Genomic DNA, 23749 nt, shown 5'->3' on the forward strand with positions numbered 1-23749 from the left:
AGGAGTGAAGCGGTGAGATGGTCGCTGCCGGACCTGTTGTTCGGCCCGTGGGACTCCGTCGTGTGCAGTGATGGTCCTGAGTGTGCGGTCGTCCCCTCCGACGGCTGTCCTCCTGTCAGACCCCCCCCCCAACACACACACACACACACCCCCACTCCGCAGGACGGCCCGAGTCTCTGCCAGCCGGACGTGGACGCTGCCAGGAAGCACGGCGACACACAGATGCACACACGCACACACACACACACACTCGCATAAATCAAACGCTTGGCCCTCCTCTCCGCTGTCCCAGCATGCACCCTGGTTACCTGGCTGCTGGCCCGCTGACAGCAGCTGCTACCTCAGGACCGGACTGGAGGTTCCACTGCATGGTAGCACACACACACACACACACACACACACACACACACACACACACACACACACTCACACACACACACACACACACACACACACAAACAGTACAGGCTTCATCCGTCCCTGGCTCTGAGGAGAGCTTATGTGAGATGATGGAGGACTAAACTAATCAGAGGCCGGGCCAGGGGGGACGGGGGGGACGGGGTCTCTGTGAAGTGGCTGTTAACATTTTGTGTTGTAAAGTCAATCAAACGACCACAAACTGACTCAAAATTAAAGGAGAAGGTGGTGAAAACACCTCACAGAGGTACAGAACAACACCAAATTAATGGAAACGGTCCAAAACAACAACCAAAAATGATGATAAATTAAGGCAAAGCGACCACAAAGTGACTCAAATTAACCTCAGAGATACAGAACCACCACGAAACGGCACCAAACTGATGCAAAAGGAGCAAAACGTGAATTAAAACAACAACAAAGATTGTCAATTGATAAAAAAGATTGATGCAAAGTTTTAAAAAGTGAAAGCAAAGTGAAGCAAAATGACCACAAAGAGACGCCAGATAACTACAAAGTGATGCAAAGTCAGCACAAACTGACAACAAATGGATGCAATTCAAGCATAAAATGACACAAGGATAAAAAAAAAAAAATTAAAAAAGTTACTCAAAAGAACCATAAAACGGAACAAAAAGACAAATAACCACAACTGGAGCCAGAAACTGAAGCAAAGCGACGACAAACTGCAAACTACCACAAAATGATGCAAAGCAACAAAAGAGCACAAAATAACTCAAACAATGAATCAAAACAACCAGAAAATGGCACAAAATTAAGACAAGATTACTAGAAATATTTCCTGCCCGATGTATCACATTCTGTCACAGCTGATAACTTACATTTAATACTCTATTTGTGGTTCTTTATTAGATCTAATAAATAGTCGATTATTAATGTGAGCTTTATTGCTGCCGAGGATCCCGTTGTCACCGATCCTTGGAGCGCTCGATCAGCTCTACTGGGGTCTCGGGGTGGAAAGAAAAAAAAAGCAGTGAAATGGCCCTTTTTTATTTTTTTATTTTTACAAGTAGAAAAAAAGGTTTCCTAAAATAGAAAAATGTGTTCAGGCTTCATCTAAAGTGTCTTAAGACGCTTTAACGGACATTAAGAGGTGTGAACTTTATCACAAGCGTCCTTCGGAGGAAAAAAAACCTCTTTTCTCTCTTTCTCTGTTTTGGTGGAGAAAAACAAGAGAAACCGTTCGTCCTTCAGCTTCCTTCCCGTTGCAGCTTCGTGGGGACGTGGGCGGGACCTTGAGCACATTTCTGCTAAGAGTGCTGAATATTATGCAGAGATGTCTCGCGGAGACTTCAGGGTCTTCCTCGTTACCTGCTGAAGAGGAGCTTTTTTTTTTTTTTTCTTCAGCTTTGGCAGTGATGAGTCAGAATAGATGATAATGATGATGATGTTGTTGTTGTTGTTGTGGGATTTTAATTACCGCTCTGTGACCGCTGGACTTCTGGTGTCAGCCGAATAACAAGCCGCATGGCTCAAGGACACGTATAGCCCCGGTGGAAACATGCAATGTTTGCTAAAGCGCGAGCCTCACTTGTCCGTCAGTTCTGCATAGGTGGCTGCCGTCGCCATCGCTGACGCGGCGCTTTTTTCCACACGCGAGACTCTTTATAACGATGCTGTAGTTTAAATACCCTCGTTTAACACCGCTGGAACATAATGTACTTTTATACACTTTTCTAAAACATGAGGACTCCCCATTTTAACTGCAACAGTGGCGCTGAAATGAGTCACTTTCCTTTTTATTTATTTTTTTCTCACCTTAAATTGCAGTTAGCAGAATAATCACGACAGAACTTTTGAATCTGGGTTCACTGTGATTGTTTTATTAACCCAAAAGTGTATTAATTAAAGGAAATTTGATATTTCAATGCATTTAAAAAGAATCTGTTTCGTGTATCACTATGCTACATTCTGATTTTTGCACCCAAAACTCAATTTAATTGAAAACAATCAAATTAATTCACAAAATGGGCTCCAACTCAAACATCTCTAGCAGGATGTTGATTTATACATTAATGAAGCAGATATATGGTCTAATATGTACTCAATATTTTCATATGAACAGGCTTCTTCCTCCACATGGATAAAACACAACTTCATTGTTGTAGTCTTTTTACATTTTAACACTAGTAAACCGTCTTTTACTTTTTCCACGTCTCCATTGACTCCCATTAACTTCACGCTCTGTAGCTGCATGTCTGATGTTTCCCTCTCCTCTCACCAACCGGTCAGTGCTGAAGGTTAAAAGTTTTCCTTCCAGTTATCACTCATGGGAATTTTTAGGTTCCTCGCTTTAAATGTTTTGTTCTGCGTCAAATATTTTATTTCATTTTTTGCCTGGAGAGGACTTAAAAGTTGTCATAAATAACATTTGTAGAGTTGAATAAACTTTCACACGGTGTAATCTACACAGATTTCCTCCCATCTATATTTTTACTGGACCACGTATATCAAGTACTTGTATTAAAAATAACACAAAAACATCATTTGGTTTGGTTTGAGTTTTTTTTATTAAATAACTCTGCAGGACAGTAAAAGATGGTGACAGCAGCAGAGATGTGGTCTGTAGTCGGGGACTTTAAGCGGTCTCCTCCTTGATGATGCGGTCCTTCTTGAGTGGTCCCTGTGGAAGAGAGAGATACAACACCGTCAGTCGGTCGGTCGACATCGGAGGTCAGCTTGCTTTCTGAGAGCGGCCGATGTTTCCAGAGAGTGAACAGGGAACCGGCACAAAGAGGCGCCAGCTCCCCTGCCTCACCGGAGCTCACTATGGCACTGGAATGGAACCCAGAGTTCATACTGAAGACTGAACCAGGTTACGAACAGTGCGGGAGAATATACATCTGACATGGTCACGAAGTTTAAACTCGTATGAACGTTACAAAATGTGCACATTTAAACCATTTTTAAACTATGCAATGAATAAATTACCACAGCGGGACATTTCTTTTTTTTACTGAAACATTTGCCATTTCTGAGCTGATTATCTTAAAGCAGAACAAGCCAACATTTTGGCATCATATTTTAGGACTTCAAGTCCTGATTTCATGTTTTAAGTTCAGATGTAAAAAGATTAAACTGACTGATCATCTTTCTAAAAGGTGAATGTGGAAGGAATGAATCAGAAAAATACAATCTGACAGAAACGATTGTTTCTGGGTTGTTGTTGTTTTTTTTTTTAGACGAAGTCGTACCATAAACGCCTTCTTCTCCTCGATGGTCTGGAAGCGGCCGTGACCGAACTTGGAGGTGGTGTCGATGAACTTGAGGTCGATCTTCTCCAGAGCACGGCGGCTCGTTTGCACCAGCAGAGACTAAAAAAAATAAATAAAGATGATGCGATTTAAGTCTAAACGAGTGTTTGCGCAAATCACAAACCTCCCACAGTACAACGTGAATCACAGCGTCCTCACCTTGCGCAGAGTCAGCACCCTCTTCTTGGTCCCCACGACGCAGCCCTTCACCATGACGAAGTCGTTGGTCACATCTCCGTAGTGGACAAATCCACCCTGTAATTTAAAAAAAAATAAAAAGTGAGTCACACCTGCAGCCAGATTGACACACAGACACATTGAACCACAGCCGTGTGTGTGTGTGTGTGTGTGTGTGTGTGTGTGTGTGTGTGTGTGTGTCCGCCCGCCTCTCACCAGAGGGTTGATGCTCTTGTTGGACAGGTCGTACTCCGTGGAGGCGTTGTTCTTGATCAGCTTGCCGTCCTTGGTGTGGTAGCCGTGGCCGATCTTGTAGATCTTCTTGTTGATCTCCGTGCGGTGGTGGTAGCCCTTCTGACCGGCGCGGGCCACAGAGAAGGCCACGCGGGCCGGATGCCAGGCGCCGATGCAGGCCACCTTGCGCAGACCGCGATGGGTCTTGCGGGGAAGTTTCTTTGTGTGCCAACGGCTGGTCACGCCTGAGGAGACACGAGACGAGACGTTCGGTTAAGAGTCCAGGTTGGACCGAAGGACGTCTCGCCGCAGTGCAAGTGTTTCGATCAGACGGATCTTACCCTTGTATCCGTGACCCTTGGTGACGCCGATCACGTCGATCATCTCGTCCTGGGTGAACACGTTGCTGATGGGCACGGCCTGTTCCAGCTTCTCGCGGGCCCAGTCCACCTTGTCGGAGATGGTGCCTCCGTTCAGCTGCACCTCCATGAGGTGAGACTTCTTCTGCCTCAGGGGCAGCAGACGCATCTGCACGCCAAAAAAAAAAAAAAAAAAAAAAAACACGAGGTCAGGACAGGACGTACGCACGGACAACCTGCAAGATGTGCGGATGAATATTTTAGCTGTAAAGTCTCAGAAGGAAGGCAGCATGGAAGATATCCTCATACGTGTCGGGCGCCATGCCTGACGCAATCTCCGTGGTCTCATCACTGACAGACAGGAAACTGAACCCGATCGGGAGGCAGGCGAAGGTACCAACCTGCGTGTGGGCGAGGACGCGGATGACCTGGCAGTACTTCTTCATGGAGCCGAAGTCCTTCTCCAGCTGCTTCTTGCCCTCGTCGTCCTGCCATTTCTTGCAGTACTTGGTGAAAGCCTTCTTCTTGGACTTGTACCTGAGAGCAGAGCCACATAGCGGTCGGCACAGGTCCTTCATAACCCCCCAACCACCACCACCACCACCACCTGAGGGAGTTGTGGGGGGGACAGCGGAAGGACACCGTGCGTAGCTGCCAGCCCCTCCGTCCGTGATGGGAGGCGGCTGCTGACGGAAGATTTCGGCTCATGGCTCAGTTTCTAAGAAGCATTTTCCACTGGCCAGAGGAGCCCGGAGCTCATCAGGGCACGTGGCGCCTGAGCGGAGCTGCCACAAGCGGGAGGGCCACCGGGATGTTAGACTCGCAACCAACATCTGCTTCAAGTATCTACATCACATTCATTTATGCACGTGTGCCTCACCAGTTCTTGTAGAAGCGGCGCTTGCACTCGTCGCTGACGTGCTCGGCGAAGATGGTCTTGAAGGACCGGAGGCCGCGGGGGGTCATGACGTAACCCACGACGCCGACCACGATCATGGGAGGAGTCTCCACGATGGTCACGGCCTCGACCACCTCCTTCTTGTTCACCTCTGCGTGGCGAGAGAAAAAAAAAAAAGTTACTTAAAAACAATATCATGATTCTACACGTTTCATTTCTTCTGGCATCAACTGCACTCAGTACTCGACATTCAGCAAGATGGTTGTAAACCCATTCTGTCCGCCCGTCGAGATACTCATCATAGGCAGAGCACCGAAACCTGACAAAACCTTGTTTTCCACTGCTGATATCTTTTAATCATAGCAGGGGAAGCAGCAATTAAATAAAAACACACCTAAAGAACACACACCTGCATCTCCTACTATTACAAGACGAAGTGGCTGCAGTGGAAAAAGGCCAAAATAAACATACCGCTCATTTTCAATGCTAATCCAGCTTCAACTTCACCCTTTATGATCCCTGTAATTTGGGCCCTGCTTTGCACTCACTTGAGCCGGGTCTGTCCACCTCGCGGACGATGTGCGTCATGCCGGCCTTGTAGCCCAGGAAGGCGGTCAGATGCACGGGCTTGCTGGGGTCATCCTTGGGGAAGCTCTTGGCCTTACCCCGGTGACGGCGACTCCTCTTGCGGGGCAGGAAGCCCAGAGATCCGTGGCGCGGAGCCGAGAACTTGCGGTGGGACTGAGGGAGGAGAACAGGGCCGTCAGCTTGGCCACACGATAAGCCACGATGTCCGGGCGCTGCCGGTGAACCTCGTGGGTCCGCCACGTTTGGCGCGAACACGTCATATCAAGTATTATTTAATGTATTGGAGGGTAATTTACCACAGGCTAGCCTCCGCGGCAGTCATTTAAACAAAACAAAAAAAAAGACAACGTGGCTTCACTTTAAAGGCTTCCAATTTTGTCCATTAGTTACATAAACATAAAGGAGGTAGTGACTCAAGCAAATTAGCCGTTTTAAAGTAACGGCCAATTTAAAGCAGCCATTTTGGGCCCCGAGTCGTTCCTATTTCTGCACCACGAGGGCTGAAATTTCTGACTAAAATGTTGTAAAAATTTCCATAAGACCTTAATAATAATTGACCATAAAAGCATTTTGAATGTACTAAACCAGTAAAAAGTAACGGATGCCTTTAGATGACGGTCGGATTCTTGTCCCGAGAGGAAGGACGCACGTAAAGCACACTCACCATCTTGTCTCCACTCCGAACGTGAAAGAGGACGACCGTCAGGAAAACCGCAATATATATATACCAACACAAATCTCGCGAGAGTCCGCGTGACTAGCCCCAGAGAAGACCCGTCCCCGGTATTTCACTGTGCAGTTGTGTTAAACTCAGGAACCACCAGATGCCACTGTTTAGTTTTACATTCTTAGATTAATACATAAAGGACAAAACGAAAGTTATTAGTTATTAAACTAATGCCCATTTTATAACCGTCTCAGGCATGACTATAACATAACTTACTTAAAAATGGAAATAAGATGCTTCTTTATTCTTAAATTTGTTGATTTTAATAAGAGTACGGCTTTTATCGTCTGACCGTTCAAAAAAACCGTTTGAATATGTGTAATTATTATTCCTTAAATATACATAACCACATTGATGTTCATTTGCTATGAAATACAACTTTCTCCATTATGACTAATCCACACCTAACAAGTTTTTTAATTAACACAAATTTTTATCATAAATAAATCACTCACTGCATTGAAATCAACCTGCTTTTTATTTTTAATAGCATTTATATGTAAAAAACAAAAACATACATGACTCAAATTTACATCCGTCAGATTAAGGCAGAAATCCTTTGATTTATGATCCAGTGTTTCAACAAGTTTTTGTTTTATGTTTGTTGTCGATAAGAGCTTTTATTTTGGAAATCCTTTTGTCGTTTTCCTCAGACACTCGTGTAATATATTTATAGCATTAAAAGTTCATTAAAGTATATTCCAAACTACAGCTTTCCTCAAACTCTGAAAACAACTAAAAAGGGGCCAAAACCATTAACAAACATAAAAACCAGAATTTGTTTCTCATGCTCATTTCACAGCTCTAAAAACCTAAAAGTACCATAAATGGTTAAATCTATCCAGCATATGAAACCGATTTTTTTTTAAAAAAAAATTTCAGTCATCTACAAGGCAGATAGAATGTCAACGTTGTCGTGCTTTGCTGCGGCAGGAATGCAGGGCGATGCGGTGGTGATCATGCTGCTGATGATGATGATGATGCCGGGTGGAGCAGCTGATCTGAAGTCATGCAGCTCGTCCTCTTCTGACTCGCTACAGTACCGATAAAGTCTTCAGGAAGGTTTCTGCACGGTGGGCTTCATCGATGATGATTTCTCCTTTTTCATTTGAAAATGAGCCCAGAAGTAGGATCATTTTGTGTGAGTCCCTTTACTTAAGTTCTGGAAAAAAAAAATAAATCTTTTTTTGTATTTTTTTTTTTGAGAAATCTGTAGGAACGAACAAACAAAACACAAAGTCTGTGGTGTCCGAGAGAATCCCTTCTGCAGCCCGGTCTGGGATTTTAAGCGTGTCGGTGCTTTTCGCAGCCTGTTTTTTGTCAGGACAGCAAATCTGCAGGGAGACTCTGAACCCTCCTCGACGTCCGTCCACGTCCGACGAGCCTTCATGGTGCCCGACGCTCCCGATCCAGGTTCACCTTCTGGAAGAAGGCCTTCCCGAACTCGTAGCTGCTTATCATGACGGCGCAGGCCGGGGCGACTTTGATCACCCTGGGCATGAAGCCTGAGAGAGGTGGGGGGGGTGGTGGTGGAGGGGGGGGGGGGAGGGGGGGGCACAAAAAGAAAAAAAACCAACACATTTACTCTTCTGAGCAAAGCAAACATTGAGTTTGAGATGGCGTTGAGTTCATACCTGCAAAAAGGCCCCTGTAGCCCGACTCAGCCCAGATCTCCTTCATGATGTGCCACGTGGACGTGGTTTTCTTCAAGGAAACTAGGAGGGATGACAAGCAAGTTATAGAACACACGGATCAGGACATTTCAGTCTGTATACATATATTTATTAATATATATATATTTATTTACATATATATATATACACACACGAGCACAGACCTCCCAGAGAATCCATCTCTCCCAGCTGGATCTGTCTGCGAGTCTTCACCACGTCGAACGGCAGCGTCAGGATGGCGGCGATCTGAACAAAAACAAACCCAACGCTTCAAAAACCCTCCGATATTCTGTCAGAAGTCGTTTACCTATTGCTCAAGAAGCCCTCGGTTCTGTTAATGTGTGTCAGACGCTGGCCCGGTTAATGTGCCCTGACGGGAACTCTGATTAGGACTTTTTACTGGGAGGTGGAAGAAATAGGACAGACAGTGTGTGTGTGTGTGTGTGTGTGTGTGTGTGTGTGTGTGTGTGTGTGTGTGTGTGAGAGCGCTCACCGCTCCAGAGATGGCTCCTGCGGTGAAGCTGATGGAGAAGTTGGCCTGCGGCGCTCCGGCCTGCTCACACAGCTGCACCTTCACCAGCTCGTAGTTGAACCAGTAGAAAGCTGCAAAAGCAGAAACAGACGCTTTTGATCATTTGTTGCTTTTTTTTTTGTTTTGTTTTTTTAGCACCACGTTGCAGTAAAAACTGCCGTTTCTGTTTCAGTCTTCCATGTTTTGTCTGTTAACTTTCAGCTCCGGGTTGCTTTTTGTTGAAATTCCCTGAAAAATATTCCCCTAAATTCAGTCAGTTAACAGCTTCACAACTTTAAGGCCAAAAAAAACCAACCTTTGGACTTTTAGATAAATGAGTCATTGTGTCTCTGTCACGTGACATTCACACCGACGCTGTGATTGGTCGGCTGTGCGGCGGTGCGAAAGGAGCCAGACGTTGCGCTTCGTTTCTCTCGATACCTTCGTTTTGTTACACAATCTCTTTTCCCCACTTTTCACGCCGCCTCCATGTGACCGAACTTACAAAACTAATTCCAGATCGCTTCTCTCCTACCCGACGTGCTCAGAGGGGCAAAGGAACGTAATATATGAAAAGTTTCTACATGAACGATATGTTGAAAAAGAAATGATCTGAACTCTCCGTGAGCTTTAAAAGGTGGTTTTAACGTTTGCAGGTTAACGGTGGAAGAAAACATCAAAAAGACTTGACAGAAACTTCGAAAAAAAAAAACTCCTGTAGCTGAAAGCCTGCGTGTACATTTTGCAACAATATGGTTATGATACTTGCGGAAGTTTTAATGGGAACGACAGCACGGAAGAAAGAGTATTTATCGACTGTTTGGAACATACGGAAGATATTAAAGGTTAAATATGTCGTTTGACAGGTTTCTGTGGAGGATTTGGAAATATTTTCTGTCGCCGGCCCGTCGTCTCCTTTAAAGTTGACACCAGGATGAGTGTTTGATAGATCTGTTCCGTGTCTCACCGGAGAAGGGGACGTCCCGGAGGACAGTGGGTCCCCAGCCCCTCCACAGAGACAGCAGGCCGTCCCGGGCCACGGCCGAGCGGATGCACACCCGCAGCTCGCCGTAGGACAGCCGGCGGGACTGCATCTTGGTCCTGACCAGCTCCAGAGGGCTGATCACCGTCACGGCGCCCACTGCAACGCGCACAGCGGAGAGAGACGGGTTTTAATGAAAGGAAAAACGGTGGACGTGGTACGAGCCAGAGACCGTCCTACGCGGTTTCCTCTCGTGCACTCACGTCTGGCGAGGCCCCCGGCGACCAGAGGGACGTGGCTGCCCTGCAGACCCACACCGAACCGCAGGAAGTCCCGCAGCTGGTCGTAGCACGTGAAGTAGATGACGGTGGCGGGTACCGCCATGATGCTGCACACACACACGCACACGCACACACACACAAATAAACAAAACAAAAAATATGCAAATTTGTCACCATAAAGAGTCTGATGTCGTGTTTTGCAGGTGTGTCGGTCTAATGCCGAGATGATGGAATATCTTCTTGTGGACATGATGATGATAAAAAAAAAGAAGAAAAATCAATGTGTTGATGTGTTATAAGCCGTAACTTTAAGGTCACCGCGGTGGCCGCTGTGTGGATTTATAAGTGTGAAAATCATGCGCGAAAGTTTCTTAAAAGACGTTTTCATCTGCTTTGAGTCGTCATATATTTTATGTTTTCCCCAGCTGTCACTCACAGTGTCGGCGGCAGCCCGCTCCACAGAGACCGCAGCCCTTCGTGCCGAGTGATCTTCACAAAAGCGTCCTGTGACATAAACGCAATAAAAACGTTTCATTTTTGTGGTAAAACAAAAAAGCTGCTGCCGGTGCGATTTTACTCACGAGAGTCCCGCTGAAGTGCGTCGGCGTTTTGTACCAGCTGGTGCAGCTGCTCCCGTTTCGACAAACGTAGATGTGATCCATCAGGCCGTTACAATACAGGAAGCACTTCCCTGAGAGAGAGAGAGCAGGATCGTAAAGATAACATTTTGTGCCACAGAAAACTTTGGATGTTTCTTTAACAGAGGCGATGGTAACGACCGCCGAGGAGATAACCTCGGGAGGGGGGGGAGGGGGGAGGGTGTCCTTGCCTCGCCTCGGCTGACTCTGCCTGTTTTTTCAGGGCTGATCAGCCACTAAAAGCTTTGTGGAAAACAACACAGGGTCAGAAAAAAAAAGACAACTTTTATCGTGGATCACGAGAAAACAAACGCCGACTTTTAAATCGTGAGGGAAGGTTTTCAGCGTGACACGGATCCACGAATCTGTACCCCGGCATGAAGCGGCAGTTGTTGAGTGAAATAAAAACACACACAAAAAAAAAAAAAAAAAAAAATCCTATTTGCAAAAGGAGGTTATTTTGTGTTCACGAGCAACACGTGGCCACACGTTTAGGTGTTTTTGCGGGTCAGATACTCACACTTGGACGGGCGGGTGACGCCGCTGCCCCACGGAGCAGATTCACACGCTAAAGCTATTGGAAACGAAGCAGAGGAAGTACAGACAGAAGACAGAGTGGACACAGAGGACAGATGTTTTGTTAGAGCAAAAGCATTAAGATAAAAAAATAAAAATAAAAAAAAGCCAACACCCAGAAGCAGCTGTGTGATTTCAAAAGCTGCAGAAGTTCCTCCTCCTACCTTGGTGGAACGGCGTCTGCTGAGCCTGCAGCCTGATCTTCACAACGTCCAGCGGCGTGACTGTGAAACAAATAATTAAAACGACATTATGAGCCGAAGTAAGAAATGACACAGAAAACTTGCACAGAAAAAAAAAAAAAAAAAAAGAAAACGTTTTTTTTTAGTTTGTATTTCTAAAATCTCACCGAATAGAGATGTGAGGAGGGCTCCGGTGCCGGAGGCCAGCATCTGCTGCACCGGAGAGATGGCAGCCACGGGGCCGCCGCCGCCGCTGGTCCGCTCCACCATCCTGCCCCCACCTGCCCCCACCCACCAGGAGAGAAATATAGCACGTTAACACCCGGGAATACAATTTACAGCGGCTGAAACTTCACAGAGTTTCCTGACCCCCCTCTGAGTGTCCTTGAAACCGTGAAAACAAGACCCCGGGATCAGTGACCTTCCACAAGGTGAGTGTTTTGGGGAAGTGTCTTCGAATTAGAGTCGAGGCAACCACAAATTAAAAAAATAAAAAAGTGTTATACTGCAGGAATTTAAAAAAAAAAAGAAAAAAAAAGGAGAAGTCAGACTCAGTTTAGGTGGAGCTGCTGTGATGGGGTTCGTTGAAACATTTTCTTATCTATCACTGCAAGTCATAGATAAGCCTCGCCTCCTGAATGGAGGGAGCAGACAAATAAAACTACAAACAAAATCCATTGTTTACAATCTGAAACTTGTTTTTTTTCTTTCCACCCGTGTGGCGGCCCCTGACTAAGTCCACCTCCACCTCCTCCACCTCCACCTCCTCCACCCTTTCACAGGTGTACTGAGACCTCTCTGGCGAGCACCCAAAAAGCAGACGCGTGCGATTACACGAGCAAGGCCTCGCTATTACCACTCAACCATTTCACCGTTATTGACAGGACGCAGGTTAATAAATACAATAAAATGTCTTCAGATTAGATTCATTTACAGTTTTGTGATTTTAAAAACCCCTCCGCGTGAAATCCACTGTCGGTACACTCTGTTCTTTTTCAGTACTGGCCGGCTGGAACTCGTTAATGAAAATGTCTTGAACGCATCTGGCGGGTTTCAAAAAGACAGTCGGTGTTATAATTTTAAGGAAAACCTCGTCTTGTAAAATGTGCGATCTTTAAAACCGCTTTTGCGTTTTGAGTGCCGATTAGCGGAGCAGCTAAAGCAGCTAGCCGTCTCCAGGCAACCGTACAAAGCCTTTGAAGAATGGCGGAACGAGCTAACGGTCACTTCACCTCTACTTCGGCTGCCGGCCTCGTTGGGAAACACAGGTGTCGTCGGCCATGTCCCGTTAAGGCCTCAACGTCGTGCCTCTCCGTCGTGACTCCACTCGGCCGCTCGCTCCATCCTCTGTATTTGTTTTGGGGAGTCGGGCTGAGTTTACAGCGTTAGTTACGCTGCGCGCGGACTTCACAAACATGTAAAGCGCGTTTATAAGCGGAAGAGACGCGCGCGGATGTTTTGTAGATCAGCGGTTGTCACTTTTGGCTCCGCCCCTCTTCCTCCGCCCCTCCCCTCCCTCTGGCGCCGCCTGGTGGACTGCGGCGTTTGCGGCTTCCCCGGTATGTAAACAAAGTCCGTCGGCTGGTTGCCCTGTACAATGAGGCAGGAGATTAAAATGTTATCAAGACACATGGAATAATTATTACGTTTTTTTTTCTAATAATTGACCTGGAGTTGGCGCTACGGGGTATTCAGGGGAAACTGGGAAAAAAAAACACCCTTCACGTCACGATCTCTCTCTTGGAGGCGTGTTCATGACAAAGCGAGTCGAGTGTACTTGTGCCACTTTACGGTGAGACGCTTGTGAAACAGCCGACCTGCTCACGACAGCTCTTCAGTCTTCTGCGAAGGTGAGAAACACAAGTGTCTTCTTTTTTTTTTTTTTGAGTCCTGAGAGTCTAATGTAAAAAAAAAAAGTCCAGAAGTTTGTAAAAGAAAAACGAAAAAAAGTTGTGGAGACTTAACAATGATGCAGAAATCTAAACTATTTGAAGCTTTGGATTGACGTTTAATCTGCAAACAATTGTCCTCTTGTGTAAATTGTCTTGTTGTGTCAAATCTCCTGTTTACATTAATGTTATTATTACTAGCTAATATAAACTGAAAGTGAGATATCTTACATGAATCCCTGCTAGAATCCCTGTTGTATCGACTTGTTTATCCGATGTGGACCAATTATGCAATAAAGGAAGTACTTTTAAGGAAATAAAAGAAACTGGAGTCTCAAACAATTAGATTTTTTTTCTTTTAACTTTTCCCAGTGATATATATATATATATTTAAAAAAAAAAAGGTTTTCACAATGAAATTAGTTTTTATAGGCACAAATTACTTAAAAAAAAAGCTACTAGGACAATTGGATTCTTATAATTAAGAGTTTTTGCAGCATTTATGACAAACAATGTATGCTTTTTTTTAGGGAAAAGTGGCAATTCCTCATGCACAGTTTTCACTTTTGTTTTTAGTAAAGCCTTCTCTATGTATGCCTTTGTCTGCAGATGCATGGCTCAGTGCTGATTTGTTGGACTCTGCTGGTCCTGGTCGGTGCTGATGAGTGTCCAGATGGAGGGAGATGTGAGGAGGGTCAGACCTGCTGCAACGACCCCACCGACAGCTACGAATGCTGCCCGTTTGATCAGGTAGATGTGGTCGTACCGCCGGCATGTTGTACATAATTCCCCTATCAAAGTGTTTTGGTCCTAAAATAACAAAAGGACAGCATACGTCTTAATCTATCCTTAACTCATCCAGCCAAGGTGTTCACTTTTACCACAACCTAGTTAAATAACCCATTTATTGTACTATTGTAATAAAATACAGTGGTACTATTAATTTCAGTGGTGTTTTATTACTTTACAAGCCAGATTAAAAGCTTTGGCCTCATTTAACCTGTATGGTGCCCATTTCAAAACCGTGAAAGTCAAAGTGTGTTTCTATTACCTCAGGTCAGGTTACCTGGCGCCGCGCTAGTGGCAGCCTGCTGCAGCATCTCCCCCCTGAGAGCCCCCCTGCTGTAGTGAAGAAATTTCCCCTTGGGGATTAATAAAGTGTATAAAATCCAAAAACAAAATCAAATCAAAATATTAATGCTGTCCTCCACAGGCTGAGTGCTGCAAGGATCACATTCACTGCTGTCCCACCGACACGGTCTGCGACTCGTCCACGTCCGGCTGTGTGAACGCTACTGTGTCCGTCCCATGGCGGAAAAGAGTCTCCGCTGATCGGCCCGGACTCTCCAAAGTAGGAAGAACACACATCATTTTTTTCTTGTTTTTTTTCTTGTGATGTCATTAACCCACATGAAATATATTCAGTAATATTGTCCCGCCGTCCCCGCTAGTCCTTCAGGATGATAAAGACGTACACCGCGGAGGAAAACAACAACATCTGTCCCGATCAGTCACGGTGCCCCGCCGAGTTCTCCTGTCTGAAGGCTTCCAAGGGGTTTGGCTGCTGTCCTGTATCTCAGGTAATATAATAAGAAGAAGAAACTTTATTTGTACAGCACCTTTCATACAGGAACTGTGGCTCAAAATGCTTCACAGCAAGAGAAATACATGCAGTGATTGACATAAAAACAGATATAAAGGAACATTTAAAGATATAGAAAAGAAATGAGATGCATAAGAACAGATCAAATGTATAAGAACAATAAAATGCATAAAAACAGACCAAATGCATGAAAACAGACCAAATGCATGACAATAGATCAAATGCATAAAATTAAACACAAATAGAGTTAAAAAAAAAAATCAAATAAGCAATGTGCATTTAAAAGGTGCGGTAGTTCAAAGTGCAAGAGATTAAAGAAGTAATCAAACTATTGTATAACTCCAGCTATAGACTTTATACAGAAGAATTTTAACGTGAATATGATCCACTGCTGGGATGGAAACACACTTTGAAGGGAGTAAACGGACTTCCACACATCAGAGGAACAAGTCCACCATTTAAACCACATATTTACAACCGCAGGCTCCCAAAGAGTCTATAGCTGCTGTGTTATCGAGTGCTGTGAGGAGCTGTTGTGTTTATTTAGAAAAAAAATGTCATTTCCACTTTGACATCCCATTAATGAATGGGGGGAGGGGGAGTTTATTGTTTTATAAATTGTTCTGGATGTCCTTATGGTCTATAACAGGGAGTCGCCTGCTCCGACGGGAATCACTGCTGTCCCGAGGCCCATCGGTGCAGCGCTGACGGCCGCTCCTGCATCAAGAACGGTTCGATTTCCTGCAACTTCTTCAGTCTTCGTCTCCCCCTTTTTTTCATGATGCCCCTTTATGCCATTTTTTTAATCGTGATCTTCCCGCCGTGTCGTCTCAGATCTTGTGACGACGGTTCTGTGCGGCGACCGACTGTCCGAGTGTCCCGGCGACACCACGTGCTGCGAAACCCCCGAAGGGACGTGGGGATGTTGTCCGATGCCGCGGGTACGAACCGGCTCCATCTTCATTTCATTGCGGACGGCTGCTGTTGTCTCCGAGGTGTTAAACTTCACTGTCTGAACAGGCGGTGTGCTGCAGCGACAACATGCACTGCTGCCCCGAAGGGACCACGTGCGATGTTCTGCACTTCAAATGCACTTCGTTATCAACCGGCGATGAGATGCCGATGTGGGCCAAGCTGCCTGCCAGGATCAGAGAGGAGTGGGAGAACCAGAAAGGTCAGATGGTGTGTGTGTGTGTGTGTGTGTGTGTGTGTGTGTGTGTGTGTGTTTTATTTCCTTCTTCTGGTTAATCATCTGTGAGTGTGTTCATGCAAACCTGATCTCTGTGTTTTTTCTACTTTCAGTTCACAATGCTGGAACTGAAAAAGTCCCTGAAGGCACCACAGACAATTCACTTCCTCCTTCTGGGAGGGAAGTGTCGGTGTCATCTGTCACCAAGGCAGCCAAAGGTGAGCTCATCATGAGGCGTTAAATTATGTGAGACAAGGACATACAGACCAACATTATGTATCAGAAGATGTGTTTTCAGCCACCAAAGTTTCTAATACTTTGAATTACAGATTTATCCACAGAATTTTCTCCAGTTTTGGTTTAACAACACGAGTACCACCATGTTGTTCCATTTTAGGAGTGTGTCGTTTATTGGCTCGGCTAAATGTTACACTATTTCCTGCTGTGACAAAACAACATTTATGCTGCAGGACAGGTCTATCAAGGCTAAAATGAATCATAGCAGCTTTCTTCCTGCATGCCGTTTCAATCTTATAGTTCTTACTAGCCTGTTTTTTTTTATTTAACATTGAAAGTATCATGTGTAGTTTTGTTCGAAACTAAAAATATTTTGTTTGTGTTTTTCACCAAAAATTACACACAAGTAAACAAATGCAGCTGCCTCGTGTTCGTGAACAGCCGTTACAAAGCCTCGAGTTCAGATTCTGTCCGGCGCCCTCTTTGCTAGTTCAGAGCGGTTTGGAGCAGGAAGTGACCATATTTGGGCGAGCTGGGGGAGGAGCCAGCGGTGGATCTGACTGATCTGATTGGAAACATGACGATACTACGTCCCACCCACCGATAGCTGTAACCTGACTGCACCACAGGGCTGTCAATCAAACAGACACGCCCCCCAAAACAGGTCTTTTTGAAGCTTCTTTTCTAATTAATGAGGGATTATTTTCAGATGAACCTCCAGAAAACTAATAAGGAGTGACTTTAGCTAACAACACCGAGATCACTGCTGGAGACATTTTATTCACTTTGGATTTGATGAGAGAAGTTGAATGGGAGTCTATGGAGCCGGAGGCTTTTTGGAGCCGACCTCTAGTGGCACTCGGTGGTATTGCAGCGTAAGGGACTTCTGCATCGGCCTCATTTTTCAGATACCGAAGCTACGAACACTTTTATAAACAGTCTGATTGCAAAGCTGCAGTTATGACTGTTGCAGCTAGGGGTCACAATAGCTCAGAACAACAAGAGGAAGCGGACTCCTTTCGTTCATAGATGTATTCGGGAGAACTGGACTCAAAGATGGCGCCAGCTCAGTTGAATGAAAAGTGCTTGCCTCCAACATGAGCCAACAAAAGTTTTTTTGCTTTTTAGTTTGCGTTTTCGTTACATCGCCTACTGCACATGCTCGTTAGTGTGTCTCTTGTCACGTTGGCACAATTTAAATAAAACTTTGACTTTGACCTCTCCTGCCTCGGTGAAGATCTGCTCCTTCAAGCTGTACTTTTTCTCAGCATGAGGGCAGGTTTCTGACAAGTAGGAAACAGGTTTGGATTTGTTTTCCCAACATGACTTTTGGTATTTTTATTTAATTTTTTTTTCAGGAAATCCAGTCAGTTGCAATAAAAATACTGCCTGTCCCGATGGCACCACCTGCTGTAAAACCCAAGAGGGAGGCTGGTCCTGCTGTCCTCTGCCAGAGGTAACGTTTTTGTCAGCCACTTTCCCGAAAAAGTTCTCATTGAAAGTGTAAATCTTCGAAGTTAAATGTGTATTTTCTGTTTTGAACCCCCGGCAGAGCGTACCGGGAAACGATGTCCAATGTGACAAGACCGCTGCCTGTCCTGATGGCACCACCTGCTGCAAAACCCAAGAGGGAGGCTGGGACTGCTGTCCTCTGCCAGAGGTCAAAGTTTACTGCCATTTTTCTCAAAAAGTTCCTATTAAATGTTTAAATTTGTTAAGATATGTCCAGTGGGAAAATCTTTCAACCTGAAGGTGTCTCCAGTGTATTTCAAGTGTTCTTTTTTTTGTCCGCTCATCATTTTACAGGCTGTTTGTTGTGAAGACTTCATCCACTGCTGTCCAAAAGGGAAGAAATGTAACATGGCTGCAGAGACCTGCGATGATGGGCTGTTTTCTCAGACCTGGGTCGAGAAGGTACCTGCGATCCCCCGGCAGAGCGTACCGGGAAACAATGTCCAATGTGACAAGACCGCTGCTTGTCCTGATGGCACCACCTGCTGCAAAACCCAAGAGGGAGGCTGGGACTGCTGTCCTCTGCCAGAGGTCAAAGTTTACTGCCATTTTTCTCAAAAAGTTCCTATTAAATGTTTAAATTTGTTAAGATATGTCCAGTGGGAAAATCTTTCAACCTGAAGGTGTCTCCAGTGTATTTCAAGTGTTCTTTTTTTTGTCCGCTCATCATTTTACAGGCTGTTTGTTGTGAAGACTTCATCCACTGCTGTCCAAAAGGGAAGAAATGTAACGTGGCTGCAGAGACCTGCGATGATGGGCTGTTCTCTCAGACCTGGGTCGAGAAGGTACCTGCGATCCCCCGGCAGAGCGTACCGGGAAACAATGTCCAATGTGACAAGACCGCTGCCTGTCCTGATGGCACCACCTGCTGCAAAACCCAAGAGGGAGGCTGGGACTGCTGTCCTCTGCCAGAGGTCAAAGTTTACTGCCATTTTTCTCAAAAAGTTCCTATTAAATGTTTAAATTTGTTAAGATATGTCCAGTGGGAAAATCTTTCAACCTGAAGGTGTCTCCAGTGTATTTCAAGTGTTCTTTTTTTTGTCCGCTCATCATTTTACAGGCTGTTTGTTGTGAAGACTTCATCCACTGCTGTCCAAAAGGGAAGAAATGTAACGTGGCTGCAGAGACCTGCGATGATGGGCTGTTCTCTCAGACCTGGGTCGAGAAGGTACCTGCGATCCCCCGGCAGAGCGTACCGGGAAACAATGTCCAATGTGACAAGACCGCTGCCTGTCCTGATGGCACCACCTGCTGCAAAACCCAAGAGGGAGGCTGGGACTGCTGTCCTCTGCCAGAGGTCAAAGTTTACTGCCATTTTTCTCAAAAAGTTCCTATTAAATGTTTAAATTTGTTAAGATATGTCCAGTGGGAAAATCTTTCAACCTGAAGGTGTCTCCAGTGTATTTCAAGTGTTCTTTTTTTTGTCCGCTCATCATTTTACAGGCTGTTTGTTGTGAAGACTTCATCCACTGCTGTCCAAAAGGGAAGAAATGTAACATGGCTGCAGAGACCTGCGATGATGGGCTGTTTTCTCAGACCTGGGTCGAGAAGGTACCTGCGATCCCCCGGCAGAGCGTACCGGGAAACAATGTCCAATGTGACAAGACCGCTGCCTGTCCTGATGGCACCACCTGCTGCAAAACCCAAGAGGGAGGCTGGGACTGCTGTCCTCTGCCAGAGGTCAAAGTTTACTGCCATTTTTCTCAAAAAGTTCCTATTAAATGTTTAAATTTGTTAAGATATGTCCAATGGGAAAATCTTTCAACCTGAAGGTGTCTCCAGTGTATTTCAAGTGTTCTTTTTTTTGTCCGCTCATCATTTTACAGGCTGTTTGTTGTGAAGACTTCATCCACTGCTGTCCAAAAGGGAAGAAATGTAACATGGCTGCAGAGACCTGCGATGATGGGCTGTTCTCTCAGACCTGGGTCGAGAAGGTACCTGCGATCCCCCGGCAGAGCGTACCGGGAAACAATGTCCAATGTGACAAGACCGCTGCCTGTCCTGATGGCACCACCTGCTGCAAAACCCAAGAGGGAGGCTGGGACTGCTGTCCTCTGCCAGAGGTCAAAGTTTACTGCCATTTTTCTCGAAAAGTTCCTATTAAATGTTTAAATTTGTTAAGATATGTCCAATGGGAAAATCTTTCAACCTGAAGGTGTCTCCAGTGTATTTCAAGTGTTCTTTTTTTTGTCCGCTCATCATTTTACAGGCTGTTTGTTGTGAAGACTTCATCCACTGCTGTCCAAAAGGGAAGAAATGTAACATGGCTGCAGAGACCTGCGATGATGGGCTGTTCTCTCAGACCTGGGTCGAGAAGGTACCTGCGATCCCCCGGCAGAGCGTACCGGGAAACAATGTCCAATGTGACAAGACCGCTGCCTGTCCTGATGGCACCACCTGCTGCAAAACCAAAGTGGGAGACTGGGCCTGCTGTCCTATGCCGCAGGTTGAAGAGAATTTTTTGCCCCTTTAATGTAGTAAATGTAGTCAACTGTAGGCAAAGTGAAAGCTGCGCAGTCAACTGAAATTCCTCCGTGTGTTACATTTATAGAGAAAGCTGGCTTTTCTGAGTAGCCGTGCCTTCAAGTACCAGGATGCATTGTGTGCGAGCTTCTCACTTCGAAAAACCTTTGTTCCTTTTTGCCAAGAACTCTCCGCTTCTCACAAGCCACTGAACAATTAAAGCAATAAGCAGCCAGACATTATTGTTTTGCAGCGACAGAAGGAAAGAAGGTGTTTATAAATCGGGAAGCTCGTCGTATCCTGTAATTCTTGTCCAACGTTGCTGCGTTTTGCCACTTTTGTCCACTTTGTTAACAATCGGTGACAAAAGATCAGTGACACTCGGTAGCAAATCGTTGTAAGTCAAACCAATTTCTTCAAGTCATAAAGTGTGTTGCACCAGTTTTGTTTGTACCGCGACTGAGAACTCTCCGTGCGTGTTAACAGTCCCCCCCAACAATGACTGATTTAATGCATAAATAATAATATTAAAGAAAAAAACTTACAATAATAAACCACTCTCAAAGGAGCCGCACTGACGGCTCTTGCACTTTAAATGACATTTAAAATCCCCCCAAAAATCAAAATTTTCCATTGTTTTGGAGCGTGTTTATACTGTCGTATTCCTAATTTTGATTAAACTCCCTCATAGTCACCTCCTTTTTTTTTTTTTTTAAACAAAGAAAAAGATGAAAAGTTTGAAAGCGTTGCGCTTGTTACGTGTGCAGCACATAGTTATTCAACAAGTAAGTGCCTCTACAGGCAGAAGATGTAATCAATCGGTCACTTTTAAGAGTAAAATCACACACAATCATACTTTTATAAAGACAACATTTGTCATTTTGTGTTTTTTTTTTTTTAAGGCGGTCTGCTGCGACGACCACGAGCACTGCTGCCCCGCCGGCACCACCTGCAACCCGACCAGCACGGACTGCGACCACGCCTCGGGCTCGACGCCCATGAAGCGGAAGACGCCGGCGTTTCTAACGAGCACGAAGCAGCGGGAGGAGGAGAAGCCCAAGGAGGACAAGGTGATGAAGACACAGGAGGAGGATGATAAAGAACAGGGCAGTAATAAGTGTGACGCCGAGACCAGCTGCCCTCAGCACACCACCTGCTGCTTCATGACCTCGTCTCATCGGTGGGGCTGCTGCCCGCTGCCGGACGTGAGTTTATTGACCTCCACTCACTCATCTATCAGTTCATCATCGTCAGTGGAAAGATTTATAGTTTTGTCTCTAAAGATGTCAGCGTTTAGCTTTCACAGCTTATTTTTTATAATAATAAAAAAAGGAAGTAGAGAAAAGATCAGCACATTTCAGAAGGATCTAAAAGCGTCTCTCCACCCACGCTGCAGTTTCTCAAGCCCACCCAAAAAAAACAAAAAAACAACCGTGTCCCTAATTTGCATGATGAAATAGTTCCACTGAAATCTCTACTTTCATTTCCTATTTTTTAATTTCTGACTTCAGGCTTCAAGTCTGCAAACACTCAGGAGAATTTCATTCCTTTTTGTCGTTATGAATTTATAGCCGATAAAAGATGAATTCATTCCCTTTTAATTGTAGTGTTTTTTGATGGAAAAAACAACAACTGGGTTGATTGAAAAAAAACCACTGTCCGATGTGAAAGCAGCATTTCCTCTTTCTCACTTCCCTGCAGGCGGTGTGCTGTGCCGACGGGAGACACTGTTGCCCCGCCCACTATCGGTGCGATGAGAGCAGGACCTCTTGCGTGAAAGGAGACGTGGAGGTCCCGTGGTACGCCAAACGTCCGGCCGATCCCAGATCTGTGCACTGCGATGACGGGAGTCAGTGTCCCGTGGACTCCACCTGCTGCCGGCTGCTCACCAGAGAGTGGGGCTGCTGCCCGCTGAAAAATGTGAGTGTGTGATTAGTGGGCGGAGCTTTGACATGATGCACTATAGATGCACTATCTATCTATCTATCTATCTATCTATCTATCTATCTATCTATCTATCTATCTATCTATCTATCTATCTATCCAATAATATACCACTCCCAAAGAAGCCATAATAACTACCCTTGCACTTTAAATCAAATTAAAAATCCCCCAAAAATCCTGTTTTTTCCTTGTATTGGAGCGTGTTGACTCAGGATGAAGCCGTGCAGCGTGAGTTGTTGTCACTTCCCGTCCTCCCCCGCAGGCGGTGTGCTGCGCCGACATGAAGCGCTGCTGTCCGAGCGGACACACCTGCACCGCAGCCGGATCCTGCACCGAGAACGCCGGGCCGAGCTGGCACGACTGGCGCTTCCTCTCCGGCGACAAGACGAAGAAGAGCGCTCCAGTTCTGTGAAAAACATCCCTCCGCTGCACCACCGTCTGTTTCCTCAACGCAATGCACCAATGCAGGAAAACAGAAAGGGACTTCATGATGATTTTAAAAAAAAAATTAAAAAAAATAATAATAATTCTGCTTTGTTCAAAGGTGATGAAATGCTGACACTGTGACAATGAGTTGCACTTTCGGTGTTAAGAGATGTTCTGTGAACTCGGAGGTGCGAGTTTTTGTTTGTTTTTTTATCTCGCACGCATCTTAATTCACATCTGACGTAAAGTGATCGTGTGGATAAAACTCATTTTACTTGTTACTCCGAGCACACACACAAGTTTGTTACTTGAAACTCTACTTTATCCATAAAGACGACAACTGAAACACTCCAAAGGCGATATGATTTAACTCACTGTCACTCATCTGTTTCTGTATCTGCTGGTTTCTGTTGCATTTCTTCTTTATCAATAATAATTCAATGTCGTTTGCGATGATCAATATGATGAAATTGGACTGCTGTTACTCAGCCTCATGATGAATGAATGAGATTTTTATGGAACTTTGACAATGATTTTTTTTAATATAATTTTGTGGCATCATCTCAAGATGGATAATTACTCATTAATACTCTTGGAATTATTTTTTTATTTGTTGTATCTTCTTGTTAATGTGCGTTATTTTGCAGGACAAGTCAGAGAGGACTTTTCCACTGAAGCAATAAACAAGAAAATAACGACATTAAAAACTCGCAAATCATTAATTTTAGTATAAGTTTCTGACATATGAAACAACATTTATTAAACACACATTTATTTATAGAATTCAGTTCCTTTTGTCAAATTAAAAACGAATAGCTTAAAACCATATTCAAAAAAAGTGCAAAGAAAACACCTGCTACATAAAGGAGGAGCACCTTAGTCTTGTGTAAATAGTGACGTCATGAAACCGGTCTGTTTCCCCTTATCTTTACTTCCGGAGTCTTTAGGATGACGTCGAAATCTTTGAG

General features: G+C 45.0%; 3 protein-coding genes and 2 non-coding genes across 6 annotated transcripts; 1 reads left to right on the plus strand and 4 right to left on the minus strand.

Annotated features, from left to right (window-relative positions):
* Positions 1 to 2924: 2924 nt before the first annotated feature.
* rpl3 (ribosomal protein L3) lies at positions 2925 to 6648 on the minus strand. Its single transcript, XM_069165435.1, has 9 exons — positions 6613 to 6648; positions 5909 to 6101; positions 5343 to 5511; positions 4864 to 4999; positions 4445 to 4631; positions 4086 to 4348; positions 3852 to 3947; positions 3633 to 3752; positions 2925 to 3061 (listed from the first exon to the last, which is right to left on the minus strand). Exons 1-9 carry the CDS (start codon positions 6613 to 6615, stop codon positions 3017 to 3019), a joined length of 1212 nt encoding a protein of 403 aa, XP_069021536.1. The 5' UTR covers positions 6616 to 6648; the 3' UTR covers positions 2925 to 3016.
* Positions 3136 to 3269, minus strand: LOC138207976 (small nucleolar RNA SNORA54). Its single transcript, XR_011179055.1, has one exon. It is a non-coding gene; the product is annotated as a small nucleolar RNA SNORA54 (small nucleolar RNA).
* Positions 4729 to 4822, minus strand: LOC138207978 (small nucleolar RNA U83B). The gene has a single exon (XR_011179057.1). It is a non-coding gene; the product is annotated as a small nucleolar RNA U83B (small nucleolar RNA).
* Positions 6649 to 7134: 486 nt separating the features above from the next.
* On the minus strand, positions 7135 to 12920 carry slc25a39 (solute carrier family 25 member 39). Of its 2 annotated transcripts, XM_069165266.1 has the most exons (12): positions 12751 to 12919; positions 11686 to 11799; positions 11501 to 11560; positions 11281 to 11334; positions 10704 to 10813; positions 10559 to 10626; positions 10105 to 10229; positions 9827 to 10000; positions 8842 to 8951; positions 8513 to 8594; positions 8310 to 8390; positions 7135 to 8180 (listed from the first exon to the last, which is right to left on the minus strand). In XM_069165266.1, exons 2-12 carry the CDS (start codon positions 11786 to 11788, stop codon positions 8062 to 8064), a joined length of 1086 nt encoding a protein of 361 aa, XP_069021367.1. In that variant the 5' UTR covers positions 11789 to 11799; positions 12751 to 12919; the 3' UTR covers positions 7135 to 8061. The 2 variants fall into 2 exon arrangements, with proteins under 2 accessions (XP_069021367.1, XP_069021369.1); XM_069165268.1 differs by lacking the exon at positions 11281 to 11334 and having other exon boundaries at positions 12751 to 12920.
* Positions 12921 to 13124: 204 nt separating this feature from the next.
* grna (granulin a) lies at positions 13125 to 23488 on the plus strand. Its single transcript, XM_069165265.1, has 19 exons — positions 13125 to 13368; positions 14017 to 14157; positions 14621 to 14758; positions 14859 to 14987; positions 15660 to 15741; positions 15845 to 15951; positions 16031 to 16184; positions 16313 to 16417; positions 17795 to 17892; positions 17989 to 18096; positions 18243 to 18479; positions 18626 to 18862; positions 19009 to 19245; positions 19392 to 19628; positions 19775 to 20011; positions 20158 to 20394; positions 21314 to 21616; positions 22113 to 22331; positions 22618 to 23488. Exons 2-19 carry the CDS (start codon positions 14017 to 14019, stop codon positions 22765 to 22767), a joined length of 3156 nt encoding a protein of 1051 aa, XP_069021366.1. The 5' UTR covers positions 13125 to 13368; the 3' UTR covers positions 22768 to 23488.
* Positions 23489 to 23749: the final 261 nt, after the last annotated feature.

Source organism: Embiotoca jacksoni, unplaced genomic scaffold (genome assembly GCF_022577435.1).
Source record: "Embiotoca jacksoni isolate LCO1_2020_lvr unplaced genomic scaffold, fEmbJac1.0.p SCAF_34, whole genome shotgun sequence".
NCBI lineage: Eukaryota > Metazoa > Chordata > Actinopteri > Embiotocidae > Embiotoca > Embiotoca jacksoni.